The sequence below is a fragment of the Macaca thibetana genome, chromosome 5, assembly GCF_024542745.1.
Source record: "Macaca thibetana thibetana isolate TM-01 chromosome 5, ASM2454274v1, whole genome shotgun sequence".
NCBI lineage: Eukaryota > Metazoa > Chordata > Mammalia > Primates > Cercopithecidae > Macaca > Macaca thibetana.
In genome coordinates this window covers 185175826-185191998 of record NC_065582.1, presented here as the reverse complement: position 1 = coordinate 185191998, position 16173 = coordinate 185175826, and the positions used below count along the sequence as shown (strand labels likewise).

Genomic DNA, 16173 nt, shown 5'->3' with positions numbered 1-16173 from the left:
ACCCTGCTGCCTCAGACTTGTGCGTGCGTGCCTGGCGCGCCTGTTCCCTGAGCCTGAGACGGCGGCTGCCTGTTGAGGGCAGGGCACGTCCGCTGCTTACAGAGACGTGAAGCCCACCATGGCCATTCTGTCGGCGCGCTTTTGTTACCAGCTGTGTCCCGTATAGAAATGTTTCTTGTCTTTAGGGGGCTTCTTCCTCATTAAGCTCTGTTTCTTTTTTTCTTTTTCTTTTTTTTTTTTTTTTGAGACGGGGTCTTGCTCTGTCCCCCAGGCTGGAGTGCAGTGGCGCAATCTCAGCTCACTGCAAGCTCCGCCTCCCGGGTTCACGCCATTCTCCTGGCTCAGCCTCCCGAGTAGCTGGGACTACAGGCGCCCGCCATCTCGTCCGGCTAGTTTTTTGTGTTTTTAGTAGAGACGGGGTTTCACCGTGTTAGCCAGGATGGTCTCGATCTCCTGACCTTGTGATCCGCCCGCCTCGGCCTCCCAAAGTGCTGGGATTACAGGCTTGAGCCACCGCGCCAGGCCTAAGCTCTGTTTCTTAAAGTCTGCTTGACTAATACTAATCTAGCTATACCAGCTTTCTGTTGGTTAATACTTGTGTGGTATTTCTGTTCTTAAAGTGTCTTAAATGTGACACTGTTTACAACATAGAGTTAGGTTTTTTTAAAAATCAGAAACTTTTGGCTGGGCGCGGTGGCTCACGCCTGTAATCCCAGTACTTTGGGAGGCCGAGACGGGCGGATCACGAGGTCAGGAGATCGAGACCATCCTGGCTAACACGGTGAAACTCCGTCTCTACTAAAATAAAATACAAAAAACTAGCCGGGCGAGGTGGCGGGCGCCTGTAGTCCCAGCTACTCGGGAGGCTGAGGCAGGAGAATGGCGTGAACCCAGGAGGCGGAGCTTGCAGTGAGCCAAGATCGCGCCACTGCATTCCAGCCTGGGCGACAGAGCGAGACTCCGTCTCAAAAAAAAAAAAAAAAAAAAAAAAAAAAAATCAGGAACTTTTTTAGCTGGCACATTACCTTACACATTCCACGATTTTTCCATGGAGGATCTGAGTTGGTTCCTGCTTTATTTTTTTATTTTGCTCTTTTCATCAGTTTTTTCCTATGCTTTCTTCCTCCCTGTTGTCAAGTGAATTACTAACTTTAATCTCTTTCTTTCTTCCCCTAGTTTACAAGGTATAAGCTCTACTTCTGTTTTACTAGTGGTTACAAAATGTTTAAACTATTTATATTTTTAAAAGTCCAAAGTGGGCTGGGCGTGGTGGCTCACACCTGTAATCCCAGCACTTTGGGAAGCCGAGGCGGGCAGATCACGAGGTCAGGAGATCAAGACCATCCTGGCCAACATGGTGAAACCCCGTCTCTACTAAAATAGAAAAAATTAGCCGGGCGTGGTGGCAGGCACCTGTAGTCCCAGCTATGGGAGGCTGAGGCAGGAGAATCGCTTGAACCCAGGAGGCAGAGGTTGCAGTGAGCTGAGATCGAGTCACTGCACTCCAGCCTGGCGACAGAGGGAGACTCTGTCTAAAAAAAAAAAACAAGTCCAAAGTTACTGTAAGTCTGTGCCCCTCCCCGCACAAGCACCTCTACCGCCGCTCTCACTGGGCACGCCCTTTCTCCCGCTTCTCACTTCTTCCGCCAAACTCCAGGTCTCTCTCCCCTCGCTGCCCCTCTCCCGAGTTCTTCCTCTCCCGAGTTCTTCTGCCTCCGGACTCCGGGTCTTTCTCCCCGCGCGGCTCCTCTCCTGTGTTCTTCTCCCTCCGAACTCTAGGTCTTTCTCCCCGTGCTGCCCCTCTCCTGTGATGCTTGCAGGCAGCCCCTCACTCCATCCTCACCCTACAGCAAGGATCTCTCTCTTGCTCTTTGCACGGAATCCACTTCTCTTCTTAGTGGCTCTTGCGGGGGCCTGTAATGGGCTGTGCTCAGTCACTGCACCATGTCGGGGTGTGTATTTCTTTTTATTTCTTTTATTTTGGATTATTTTGCTTCCTGAAACTGAGAATCTGACCTTCACTGTTGTAGGAAATCCTTAGTCACTGTTCTTAACACTTCCTTTCCTTTCTGTTCTTTTCTCTGGGGCTCCCATCTTCCCCCCTTTCTCTTAGCCTTCCTTTTATTGTTTTAATTGGTATGTTTGTCTCCACTCCTTATGGGTAACTTCCTCCAGTGATTTTTTTTTTTAGGATATCAATCTCTCCTCAGCTGAGATGAATCTGTGGTTCAGCCATCCACTGAGATGTTAGTTTCTGTCAGTGTTTTTATTTTTAGAAATTGTGTCTGATTACCTTCAACACCTGCCTGTCTGTACCCCTGGTGTCCTCCCTTTTGTATCTTTTGTAATTTTAGACATACATATTTCAGTTAACCCCCTGGTCATCCTTCCACTGCATTTTTAGGGCCTAACTGTGCCGTTTGTTGTGGCTCCACCTCTAGAAGTGTTTGCCGTGAGCATCGCCCTTCCTTGTCAGGCATATCTTGGGGGCCGAGCAGCCAGGCCCTCGGGTGAAGACTCGTCCTGAGCCTGGTCCTGGGCAGATTCCTTTTCGCACCCACTGGGACCCTGTGGCTGCTGGGACTCCACAATCCCCTTCAGTCACTTTTTATCCTGCGGGTCTCCTGCCAAGCTGCTGGTCACCTGGAAGGCAGCTGTGACCTTCCACCTGAGGCTCTGCTCAAGCCTTCTCCCTACTGTCTTCCTGCAGTCGTTGCTGTCTCCCCGAGTGCATTCGCAGACACAGAGCCACCCACTCTTCTTTGCCCCGTGTTTGTCCAGACAGGCTTAGCTGGAGACCAAGAACTCAGTGCCTGCGATGGATAAATAACTCTGGAATTAACTCTCAAATATTATGTTAATAACACACAGAATTAACGGGGTGAGGTGATAGTTCACAAAATGGCAAGCAGATGATAAACAGGTTTTCAGATAAGGTATGTAAGATTATTTTTCTGCACTGTTGAAGTCAAAGCAGATGTCTGATCTTAAAAAGGTCAGCAGTCCTAGATTGAGGAATTAGTGAAATATGTCTAAGGAAGCCTCCAGAACCGTCCGGGGGAGCCTGTCTGCTGTGTTCTCACCAGCGTCCTTTCCTGCAGGTGAGCATCTGCCTGGAGTGTAACAGCAGCAAACTGCGGGGACTGAAGCGGAAGTGGATCCGCTGCTCCGCCCAGGCAACCGTCTTGCATCTAAAGAAGTTCATCGCCAAAAAACTCAACCTTTCGTCCTTTAACGAGGTAACAGTTGATCCCCAAGTAGAAACCATAACAAGTCCTCTCTTATTTGTAAAAGTGACACTTCTAAGATTCTTTGCTTAGTTTTGTTTTGTTTTTAACAACTTTGGAGATTTTAATCAGAAAAAAATCAGTTTTCCCTGCTCCACCAGGGAGCAGGATAGGAGGATGCCCAGAGACAGGGAACGTGGAACGCCACTGTGAGTGGAAGAGAGAACTAGGGCGGGGATGATGAGATTGTTTTAAAATAGGGTAAAGGTTTTCCTCGCAACGAGAAATTCTGTGCTTTAATTTCACAAGGGGAGACATGGGCGGATGGAGAGAGGGAGGACCTTTCCAGGCTGTGGTGCGTAAGGAGATGAAGGAATACTGGCGTGAGGTGGCCTTGGCAGCGGGTGCATCACGAACATGCCAGTGTGGGTCCCTGTGAGCCCCCAAGGCGGTGACACCATGGAGATGCAGGCGCCAGCAGGGTCCAGCTCTTCGTGGAGAGAGAAGGCACTGGTGGCTGTGGGCAGGAGCATGGGTCTGAGGTGTCGTTTTTGAAAATTGCTCAGGCTGTGCAGAAACGGACACAGGAGAGGCCAGCACCAGGAGTCGCAGAAGAGGAGGACTGTGGTGGGGGCAGTCAGGGTGGAGAAGTGGACAGACTTGAGATGCTCTCTGGAGCAGCAGTGGGCTCAGCGGTGGGCCCCAGAAGATAAGCCATGTCCTCACCCCCAGAGCCTACAAATGGGACCTTATTTGGAAAAAGATCTTTGTAGATATAATTGAGTGAAGGATTTTGAGATGAAATAATCCTGGAATGTATGGGTGGAGCCTAAATCCCATGACAAGTGAGGCAGAGGAAGACTCAAGATGGGACAGGAGGCTCTGGTGAGGACAGAGCAGAGGACGGATTGGAGGCTGGAGGGAGGCAGCCTTGAGGCGAGCCAGGGAGTGCCTGGGCCACCAGCAGCTGGAAGCCAGGGCAGGCTCCCCTGCTGTGGTCCAAAGGCATCCCCCAGATTCATATGTTGGAAATTCCATCCCCAGCGGGGCAGTGCTGGGAGTTAGGGCCTGGGGGAGGCACTCAGACCAAGGGCCCTGCCCCATGCACAGATCGATGCTGCTGTGAAAGGACTGGCCAGCATGGGTTCTCCCTCTTCTTTCCCAACGTGCGGACGCAGCAGAAGGCCTTCACAAGTGGCAACGTGGTGACCTTGAATGCCGCAGCTCCCAGAACTGTGCTGAAGTTCTGGGTTATGAAGAACTGGGTTCTTCATAAATCACCCAGTGTGTGGCGTGCTGTGGCAGCAACACGGAATGGACTGTGCTTCTCCCTGGGAGCCTGCAGAGGGAGCGTGACTCTTATGGACTCTGGAACTGAGTACATTTCTTTTTTTTTTTTTTTTTTTTTTTTTTTTTTTTTTTTGAGACGGAGTCTTGCTCTGTCGCCCAGGCTGGAGTGCAGTGACCGGATCTCGGCTCACTGCAAGCTCCGCCTCCCGGGTTCACGCCATTCTCCTGCCTCAGCCTCCCAAGTAGCTGGGACTACAGGCGCCGCCACCATGCCCGGCTAGTTTTTTGTATTTTTTAGTAGAGACGGAGTTTCACCGTGTTAGCCAGGATGGTCTCGATCTCCTGACCTCGTGATCCGCCCGTCTCGGCCTCCCAAAGTGCTGGGATTACAGGCTTGAGCCACCGCGCCCGGCCTGGAACTGAGTACATTTCTATTGTTTGAAGCCACCACGCTCATTGTGCTAATTTCCGTGGTAGCCGTGGGAGACTAATTCAGAGAAAGCCACAATAAGTTGCTGATGTATTTGGGTGGCAATGCAGAGAAAAGGAAGGGGTCAGGAATGACTGCAGGCCTGCGGCTGCTCGGTTGGCGGAGCGGGGGGCGGTGTGGCGTCTCGGAACAGGCGTAGCTGCTGTGGTGACACAGAGCAGAGGCTGTGTCAGATCATGGGGGGCTAGTGCCAGCCTTGAGTGTCCCACATGTTGGCAGGGGATACAGACAGCACACTGGGGTTGGGGAGACTCAGTGAGCACGGGCTGCCTGGAGCCCATGGAGAAAAGTCAGGACATTGCAGGAAGGGAGAGGAGGAAATGGGGAAAGTCTTTTTGCTAAGTTTCAGTTGTTTTGTTTGCTTTTCTGTGTAGCGAAACAGAAAAGATGGATGGTAGCTGGGGACGGAGCAGGCCGAGGAAGTCCTTGGGTTTTCATGTGGAGGTGGAGCGGGAAGCCACGGGGGCAGTGGGGCTGCAGGGGGTGGGGAAGAGGTCGGCCATTTCCCAGCACAGGGCTGGTTCCTCCAGGGAAGAGTGTGAGGTTTTCGCTGTTGCTGCGGTGACCGTGCCTCTCAGCCCCGCAACCAGCCACTCAGACAGATGGGGCTGCTTCACGTCTTCCCCAGAAAGGAATCTGAAGAACTGTCTACATCATCAGGGAAATGCAAGTAAAACCACGTGGCACCACACGCACCTCGTAGAACTGCCATAATCCCAAGCACTGACAACACACTCCGGAGATGCGGGGAACGCAGATTCATTCCTGTGGGAAGCGGAACCTGCAACCCCTGTGGAGAGCAGCTTGGCAGCTGCTGACAACACAAAACACACTCTTGGCAAACCATCCAGCAGCCATGCCCCCTGTTGTTTAAACGAAATCTCCTGCCCACACAAAAAACTGCACCCGGATGTTGATAGCAGCTTTCTTCATAATTACCAAAACTTGGAAGCGACCAAGATGGCCTTCAGTAGATGAGTGGGTAAATAAACTGTTGTGCGTCCATACTGGAATATTATCCACCACTTAAAAGAAACGAGCAGTCAGGCCAGGAGCAGGCATGGGGGAGAAAAATCAAGTGTCTGTTACTAAGTAGAGAAGCCCCTCTGAAAAGGCTGCAGGCTGTGCGACTCCAGCTCTGCGGCATGGCGCACTGGAAAAGGCAGAACCATCCGGAGGCTGCAGGGGCTTGGGGAGGGTGGTAGGAGTGGACAGGCACAGGGCTCCTGGGCAGCAATGCTGCTGTATGTGCACCTGTGGCTTTGCCACTAGGGCAACCTGACATCAGCTCTGGACTCTAGAGGTGACGTCAATGCAGGTTCCTGGGTGGTGACTAATGTGCTACCATGCAGGGTGTTGGTTGGGGGGTGGCCAAGGGGGACGGGAACTCCCTGTACCTTCCTCTCAATTTTGCTGTGAACCTTAAATTGTTGTTTAAAAAGTCTGTTTAATTTTTTTAAAAGACTGGGGAGCCCAGTGCCTTTTTGCACTGTGGTGAGAGGGAGGGACAGCCTGGACCCAAGGTAAGGCTTGTGGGGAGAGGTGCCCCTGGAGGCTGCAGCCGTGGGAGGGGGCTGGTGTGGACCAGGCCTGGGTGGTATGGGGAGGGAAACACATCAGCCCTGTGGGCCTCTCAGGTGCTTGTGCCACCTGGGGAACCAGGGTACCCGATTCCAGAGCTGTCTGGGCTGCTCATGGGGCTGCAAACCACCTCTTCCCATTTCTCAGTACAGCAGGTTTGGTAGACGGGGTGTGATGGGGCCTGGGCGTCAAGAGAAAAAGGGTACAGGGCAGCTGCAGGCCAGGTGGGGGTGGAATGGGAGCCCACAACCGCAAGGAGCTAGTCCCTGCGCCTGCACCCCCTGCAGAAATGTCATCCCCCTAACTGGCACAGGCCTGCTCTGTCATAGCTTGTATGTTGCACTGGATTTCCATTTAGGTGTGAAGTAGGGACAGAGGAATACATGAACCACACCCTGTCTCTAGGCTGTGAGGTAGGGATGGAGGAATATGTGAACCATACCCCATCTCTAGGCTGTGAGGTAAGGATGGAGGAATACGTGAACCACATCCCGTCTCTAGGCTGTGAGGTAGGAGCAGAGGAATACGTGAGTCACATCCCGTCTCTAGGCTGTGAGGTAGGAATGAAGGAATACGTGAACCACACCCCGTGTCTAGGCTGTGAGGTAGGGATGGAGGAATACGTGAACCACCACCACCGTCTCTAGCCACATTCTTGCATGATTGGGGAAGGGCTGCAGATTTCACACCAGCATCGAGGTGGCCATGTCAGCATGGATTGAGCACCTCCCCGCTTCTAATCAAACCTGCTTCTCCCCCAGCTGGACATTTTATGCAACGAGGAGATCCTGGGCAAGGACCACACGCTCAAGTTCGTTGTTGTCACGAGGTGGAGATTCAAGGTGAGACGCGTGATTTGATTTTCAGAGTCTGCTCTGAATGGCAGTGACTTTGCTGTGCATCTCTTTTTTTTGTTTGTTTGTTTTGTTTTTGAGGCAGAACCTTGCTCTGTTGCCCAGGCTGGAGTGCTGTGGCACGATCTCGTTTCACTGCAAGCTCCGCCTCCCGGGTTCACGCCATTCTCCTGCCTCAGCCTCCCCAGTAGCTGGGACTACAGGTGCCTGCCACTGCACCTGGCTAATTTTGTGTATTTTTTTAGTAGAGATGGGGTTTCACCATGGTCTCAATCTCCTGACCTCGTGATCCGCCTGCCTCAGCCTCCCAAAGTGCTGGGATTACAGGCGTGAGCCACCGCGCCTGGCCCCGCATCTCTTATCTAAAAGCTTAAAAGTGATGACTCTGGCCAGGCACAGTGGCTCACGCCTGTAATCCCAGCACTTTGGGAGGCCGAGGTGGGCAGATCACAAGGTCAGGAGACTGAGACCATCCTGGCTAACACAGTGAAATCCCATCTCTACTAAAAATACAAAAAATTAGTTGGGCATGGTGGCGGGCGCCTGTAGTCCCAACTACTCAGGAGGCTGAGGCAGGAGAATGGTATGAACCTGATAGGTGGAGCTTGCACGCCTTGCTGTGAGCTGAGATCATGCCACTGCACTCCAGCCTGAGCAACAGATCAAGACTCCGTATCAAAAAAAAAAAAAGTGATGACTCAGCTACAGAGATGGTTATGAAACACAGTTCTGGTCTTTCTGAAATCATCAACCCCAGAGCCAGCTTGGAAGGCGCCAGCTGAGCTCTGAGGGGCACAGTCCCCGGTGGGAAACTGCCGAGGCCATGAGTGCCATGAGCAGAGGGTCCCCTGGGGCCTTTGGGCCCCTCTGAAGCAGGAAACCAGTGGTGGAATTCTCCCACCTCAGCTGGTGCTGCTGCCTGGGGAGAGGGGGTAAGGAGCCAAGGCTGGCCTGGGGCTGGGCCAGAGGGTTTGAGGGAGAAGGGGGCAAGGGAGTGGTGGCCAGGGCCACATCAGGTAAAGGTGGTCACCTGGGGCCAGGGGAGAGGGCACATGTCTTCCCAGCCTGTCTCCCCCACTGGCATCTTGACATTGCTCAGAACAGAAGGGTCTCTATGTAGTCCTCCGTGTGGACTGTGTCTCACGGGACGCAATTCCTCAGTGCCCTTCCCGATGAAGTAAGTCTGTTTCCTCGCCTCCACCCCTGCTAAGCAGGCGCTGTGTTCTTGTGTCTTCCAGAAGGCGCCGCTCCTGCTGCACTACAGACCCAAGATGGACTTGCTGTGAATGGCGCCGCACAGCACCCGCAGACTGGGCCCTTGCACCCCTGGGTGCTCCCGGCCACCGCGCTTAAGAACGTTGCCTCTGGGTGTCATGTGGACCAGACTTCTGAATAGAGAATATTTATAACTTTTGTATGAGAGAGAATTCACACTCAACAAGACACTACCAGCACCACGTTTACAGAGGATGAAAACACTTCACAGTCTCCCAGAGCCGATCGTCCTCTCCCCAACCCCCCACCCCGTGCTTCAGCCTCGCAGGCGAGAGTGATTCTCGCAGGCAACACGGTTTTGAGTCACTTTCTGACACGAGCTCCCTCTGCTTGCTTTCCAGGTCTTGAAAATCTGAATTCACTTCAGTTTAGTTTATGAATTAGGTTTCATGATAAGCCTCAAATAATAGTTGGACTTTTATTGAATCCTTCCTAAGTTATTGAAAAAATGTCTTCATGGTGAATGACAATATTTATGTTGCCTTTAGCTTCTTGAAGATTTAGAAGTTATATGAAAAATTAATTTAAAAGCAAATCAAAAGAGGTTTCCATTAACATTATGATTTGACCATTGTATTCAGTTTCCCACCTTATGAAACACGACAGCAGCTCCCTGACTGGTTCACCCTTCATTGTGTGAGGTCGGCACTTGGGACTCACTCGAACTGTCACTCGCCTGGGGCCGACACACCCAGCCCTGGAAACGGGACCCCAGACTCCACATTGCGGTTTCTGACACGCTCAGCAGGTAGACCAGAGGCCATGTGACCAGCTCAGTGCTGGTTTGCAGAACAATTCTTATTTTTAAAAATCACTTGTATTAAAAACGGCACAAATTGTTGAGTGCCGCCATTTGGTTTCCTACGTTTTCTTTCCCCGTTTTTTGCTGAAGGGAGAGGTGGTGGTGGTTGGGATCAGAGCTCTCCTGGCGTCCGTGGGGAGGATTTGCTGGTGGTTGCTTCGGGCTCATGCCCAGACGCACTCACTGCCCCCTCTGTCCAAGGCCTCCCCTTCCCCTTTGCTGGTGGGAGGAGCTTGTTGTGCTCCTCGGCCCATTACTGGAAGGGTGTTTTTCTGAGCTGCAGGGACAGGGTGAGCAGCTGAAGGGCTCGGAGGGAAGATGACCCCCGCTCTGCAGATGCTGCATTTCAGCTGAAGCTGTGTTTCAGCCTCAGTTGGTTGCAGTGTCAGCCCCTCTCCTCCTGGATGGTCATGTTTTTGTCACATTAGAGAATAAACTGTCAGCACACACACACTTTTTTTTCCTTTAAAACAGTAACTTGGAAGTGTGGAAAGGCCAGAAGGAGGAGCAAGGGCTGTTTTCTGGAGCAATTGAGGTGTTGTCCTGCAGTTGTCATTGTCTTCTCCGCCAGGCTGTTCCCATTTATTTCCTGTGGAACTGAATCCCTCCTCCCTCCGCTCCCTGGGAGCCCAGGTGGTCCCTGGCCACCACTCAGGCTTTCCAAGAAGCCATCCACCTTGGACATTTTTTTCTTGAATTTCGCTGTTTTCTTCTGCTTCCTTTAGATAAAAAGCAGCTCAAGAGACCTCATCTGAGGGATGAGGAAAACATGCATATTAATTCCATCTGAGTGATTGTCAGTGTAAGGCCTTTTTAAAACAAAAGCAAGTTCTTTGTTAGGAATTGGTCAAAATTCATCTCTTTCTTTAAGCCCATCAACTCCCAGGATGGTTTGAGTTACTCAGTTACCTAAGCTTGCTGTTCATCCAAATCATTTTCTAGAGTCACTGTATAAGGGTCTATGAGTAGCTGTGTATGAATAAATATTACCTGTCTACCTCAAAATATACATACTGCTGAAGCATTCTGTACAACCGTGTGTTATCACAGTGCAGTTTTAAGTGTAACATTAGAACTTAGGCATTTTCCTGTGTGGCGGAATAAGAAAGGATTAAACAGTTACAAGCCTCCAAATTAAAATAAAATTAAATCACAGTTCAGATTAAACTGAATATCATTGTAATAATGTCATAATATATATTTGTAACTTTGTAGCTATCTTTGAAATCACTTGACTTTGCTATGGTGCTAAGCTGATATATTTAAATACACAGAGAGACGGGTGAGTGGAGCCCGTGTTGATGTCTCCAGCCGGTGGTGACCCTGCATTTGTAACCGCGTTAACCTGACAAAACCTCAGCAGCAGAAGTCCCTATTTTTCTAGGAGTTCATCGTGCAGACAGTCTTCACTACAGGACTCGGCCCTGGGGCCTCTGCCTCTCGTCTGACCTTGCAGCCTTAGTCGTTGGAGGCTGGAGTGCAATGGCCCCGCCGTCCGTGGAGCCTCTGGGCGGCCTTCTTTCCTTTCTGTCAAGCTCTCATTTCACAGAAAAAGGCTGAATTTCATTTTTTCCAGCATGAAAGCCAGGATCGGTTAATGATTGGATTCTATTAAGTGGTTTTTTTTTGTTTTTTTTTTTAAACAGATGGAGTTACTGTGAAGAAGTTTTCACAACTATTTATGCTGGTAAAACAAATGCTGTTAAATCACCTTATGCGTCGTTTTCAACAGCAGTGGGGCTAATTACCCGGAATACGGTCTCACCAATGCAGTTTTCATGGAAATAGAAAATTCAAATAGAATATATAATATTGAATTTAAGATTTGGGGGGTTAAAAAAGAAAACTTAACTTTATAAAATTATTTATTCTATTTTAAGCCTTCTATCATATTTTCCCATCCAATTGTTTGGTTTCAGTGGTCCAGCTTTATTTACAGGCATATAAAATGAAATTGTGAGATGTTTTGCAAGCTTCTTTTTACTTTGAGTAGCTTTTAATTTGTATGTTTTTGTTTTATGTGGATGAAGAGCATTTTTTATGCTTTTGTGCAATAGGTTCCAACACACATTTATTAGACATCTGTTTAAATTGTAATGTAGCATTTATTCTGCTAAATTGAAAGGGAACATAGATGGAATTCCAAAATATATACATTCAGCTTTTGGTTTTTCCTTTTTCATTGTTACTATTGTGAGAATGCTGTCATTGGGGTTGTGTGTGAGTGCCTGTCAGCCAGTGATGCCTCGGGCCACGCTGTGGGGCCACCTCGGTCCTGCCTGGGTCCTGGTGCCTTGGACCCCACGTGCTTGTGGCCAGGCCGCCCCGAGGTGGGGCCACATGGCCTCAGACCACAAGAGCAGAGCTGCCCTGGCCCAAACACTGCAGCTGCCTGCACCCCCGGGCTTTGCAGCCTTGCTTGTTTTCTCTGAATGGCAACAGAACGGCATTCACAGTGATTCAAAGGGTGGCATTGGGTTGGACGTTCTGGGTATGAGCCAGCCTGTTCCCACATTGTACGTGAATGTTTAATGTGCTCTCAAAACATGGAAAATAAGTTTAGTGCACATAGCTAAATCACAAAACATCCAATTCTCTGTTTCCTCAGGAAGTCATTACTGCGCCACCACATCACGTGACCTTAACATGATCAATATCTTTCTCTGCCTTGACATTTAAATAAATAAATTGAGATAAGTAGATTAGAAAATCATTCAAATGATACCATAATCTGTACAAATATTGTGTCCCCTGCCAGGCAGGGGACAGGGTGCGGGCGATGGCCACGTGGCCAAGGCCCCGCAGGAACGCGCCGAGGTCTCCCTCACCCTCCAGGTGTCCTTCGCACCCAATAGTGCGTCTGAGGAACGAACTGCAGTTTGAGCGTCCCCTGAGATGTGCGTAGCCTCCGTGTAAATGTCCACTCCCATGGCTTAATTGGCTGTCAGACGCATTTTCCCAGACGAAAGCAATGTTGGGTTAGGGGACGACGGTGCAGCCACCCAGCCTTTACCAGCAGTGTGCGGCAGACGAAGGCAGTCGAGGTGTGGAGGTGATCACGCAGATACATGTTTTTGACTGTTTAATTTGAAAGTTTACATTTTTTATGCTTTGTGTTGGTGTGTAATTTTTGTACTCTTGGTGGCTAGTTTTTGTCAAATCTTTTTTGGAATATTGCTTAAATGTTTTGATTTTATGATAGTGAAGCTTGTATTCAGTGTTTTGCCAATTAATATTATATGCTTGTAATAAAAGCAAAAGAAAAGCTTAAGTGAAAGTGTTTCTGGCTGGAAATGTATTATATAAATCATTTGTACGAGCACGAGAGATGACTTGCTCATGGGATGAACAATGCCGTGGGTATTGGATGGACCACTCAGGTAGCCTGGCCGCAGACACACTGGCCACACACACATGCATGCTACATATGTGTGCGCTCAGACCACATGCCTGCACATATGTGCACATATGTCCACACAAGCACACATCAGCCCACGGCTCCCTTCCTCACCCCAGCCCTCCCCACTCCCAGGTTAACCAACGTCTCGATTTGCTCCGGGCAGCATTTGTAAATTGTCACTCTGGTTGCCAACCCTCATTTAAATTGGTCCGGCATTTGCTACCAGAGTTTGGGCCAGAAACTTCGTAAAGCTCAGTTTGTCTCCTTGCAGAAAGAGGTCGCTGCAGTTTGGAGCTGATTATGCCAAGGAAAATACAGATAAAAAAGAACTTACTGATTCCCATAGGTGTGTCAACTAACAAATGAATGTTCCGTCTCCCTATGACAATTTGCCGCCCGTCCCCAAAAAAAGCACTATGGCCAAAACTTCAGTTTTTAAAAGTTAAGAAATATACAATTTTGAAACTCTGAGAAAACTAGAAATGGAAGGAAAGGAGAATATGGCCAAAATTACATTCTCACAACCTAAAGCAGTAAACTTTAAAAATAGGTTCAGTCTGACTTAACTGACTTAGGCTGGGCATAGTGGCTCACGCCTGTAATCCCAGCACTGTGGGAGGCCAAGGCAGTCTGATTACCAGCCTGGCTGACATGGTGAAACCCTGTCTCTACTAAAAATAAAAATTAGTCGGGCGTGGTGGCAGGAACCTGTAGTCCCTAGCTACTCAGGAGGCTGAGGCAGGAGAATCACTGGAACACAGGAGGCAGAGGTTGCAGTGAGCCAAGATCACCCCACTGTACTCCAGCATGAACTACAGAGCAAGACTCCATCTCATTTAAAAAAAAAAAAAAAAGAGGCCGGGCGCAGTGGCTCAAGCCTGTAATCCCAGCACTTAGTGAGGCCGAGACGGGTGGATCACAAGGTCAGGAGATCGAGACCATCCTGGCTAACACGGTGAAACCCCGTTTCTACTAAAAAATACAAAAAACTAACCGGGTGAGGTGGTGGGCGCCTGTAGTCCCAGCTACTTGGGAGGCTGAGGCAGGAGAATGGTGTAAACCTGGGAGGCAGAGCTTGCAGTGTGAGCTGAGATCCGGCCACTGCCCTCCAGCCTGGGTGACAAAGCGAGACTCCATCTCAAAAAAAAAAAAAAAAAGACTTGGCCGGGTGTGGTGGCTCATGCCTATAATCTCAGCACTTTGGAGGCTGAGGCGGGTGGATCACAAGGTCAAGAAATCGAGACCATCCTGGCCAGCATGGTGAAACCCTGTCTGTCTCTACTAAAAATACAAAAATTGGCCGGGCGCGGTGGCTCAAGCCTGTAATCCCAGCACTTTGGGAGGCCGAGACGGGCGGATCACGAGGTCAGGAGATCGAGACCATCCTGGCTAACACCGTGAAACCCCGTCTCTACTAAAAATACAAAAAACTAGCCAGGCGAGGTGGCGGGCGCCTGTAGTCCCAGCTACTCTGGAGGCTGAGGCAGGAGAATGGCGTAAACCCGGGAGGCGGAGCTTGCAGTGAGCTGAGATCCGGCCACTGCACTCCAGCCCGGGCTACAGAGCAAGACTCTGTCTCAAAAAAAAAAAAAAAATAAATAAAAAAATAAATAAATAAATAAATATAAAAATACAAAAATTGGCCAGGCGCGGTGGCTCAAGCCTGTAATCCCAGCACTTTGGCAGGCCGAGACAGGCGGATCATGAGGTCAGGAGATCAAGACCATCCTGGCTAACCCGGTGAAACCCCGTCTCTACTAAAAAATACAAAAAAAAAAAAAAACTAGCCGGGCGAGGTGGCGGGCGCCTGTAGTCCCAGCTACTCGGGAGGCTGAGGCAGGAGAATGGCGTAAACCCAGGAGGCGGAGCTTACAGTGAGCTGAGATCCGGCCACTGCACTCCAGCCTGGGCGACAGAGCGAGACTCCGTCTCAAAAAAAAAAAAAATACAAAAATTAGCCGGGCCTGATGGCACGCACCTGTAGTCCCAGCTACTCAGGAGGCTGAGGAAGGAGAATCACTTGAACCCGGGAGATGGAGGTTGGAGTGAGCTGAGATTGCACCACTGCACTCCAGCCTGGGCAACAGAGCGAGACCCCATCTCAAAAAAAAAAAAAAAAAAAAGACTTCACTGACTCAAAGTATATTTTACTTATTTTCGGCAAGTCTCTCTTAGAAATGTCAAGATATTGACTGAAACCACAAGCAGACACCGATGTCAGCGTCAACTGCAGGGAGTAGGGGAAACACAAGTCCTCAAAATTGGGTCCACCCACTTTGGGGACTTGGCCACAAAGCCTGGTGATGGTAGCCACGGGAGCCTAGGGTCTAAGAGCTTCAAGCTCCACCTGAGAACGGTGGGTGGGGCCCTGCACCAGGACCCCAGAAAAAAGCTCTGGAAGTCAGTTCCTGTGGGTTCTGCAGCAGCTCGGGGCTGCAGGGACCTTGGCAATCTCACAGCAGAGCCGGGCCTCGGCCTCTCTGCTAGCTGGTGGTTTTGTTTCTGCCATGCAGTTCTGTATGCCTAAGGCAAAAATCCTGTGAGTCATGTGTGTTAGTACACCTGTGACTGGGTGAAGGCTGAACAGTGTCCCCTGAAATGCAGCAGAGGAACAGAAAAACAAGGGGGTTCGCTGCGATGAGACCCGCACCATCTGTGTTCAGGAAGCCAAGGCCTTCTGCTGCTAGAAGTCCCGAGGCCCACCAAATCCACCCAAGGTAGATGTCCATGTGGCTTCTGGTTTTTAAGGATAAAACTCCCTTGAGATGTACTGAGTCCCTCCTGAGGGGCGGTGGAGGCCCGGGCCTGCGTTGGTGGGGAGGCCTGTGTCCTGACAGTGCTCTGCAGTAGCTGCACTGAACGTCCCCTTTAATAGAAAGAATTATATTGCTGTCTTCCGCTTACACAGAGATGCAACTATGCTTACATAAATCAGCACAGAGTCCTAAATACATAAATAAGCAGAGTCCTTTCTCTTACCCACATCACTCCTGTCAACGAAAGTACACAAAGTACATTTGTTTTTTCGGTGGCTTATGCTCCAATTGTGAGGAAGGAGATGCTGCCCTGGGCCCACCCCGCCCACCCCAGAGTATCTGCCCGCACCAATTCGTGGGGAGAATGTGGCCTGCTCACACTCCTGTCGCAGTTGGACAAACAAGCATTTGACCTCTACATTTATTCCTATGTTTTTTTCTTTCTTTTTTTTTTTTTTTTGGGAGACAGAGTCTCACTGTGTCGCCCAGGCTGGAGGG

At 50.0% G+C, this 16173-nt stretch overlaps 1 protein-coding gene across 1 annotated transcript in view; it reads left to right on the top strand.

The window, feature by feature from the left end:
- The window catches only part of PCGF3 (polycomb group ring finger 3), a 63883-nt gene extending 51093 nt beyond the window's left edge, over positions 1–12790 (top strand). Inside the window, exons 9-11 of the mRNA XM_050790746.1 lie at positions 3102–3239; positions 7350–7430; positions 8681–12790. Of these exons, the coding sequence (XP_050646703.1) occupies positions 3102–3239; positions 7350–7430; positions 8681–8728 (267 nt within the window). The 3' untranslated portion in view covers positions 8729–12790. The remainder of the gene's footprint in view (positions 1–3101; positions 3240–7349; positions 7431–8680) is intronic.
- Positions 12791–16173: the final 3383 nt, after the last annotated feature.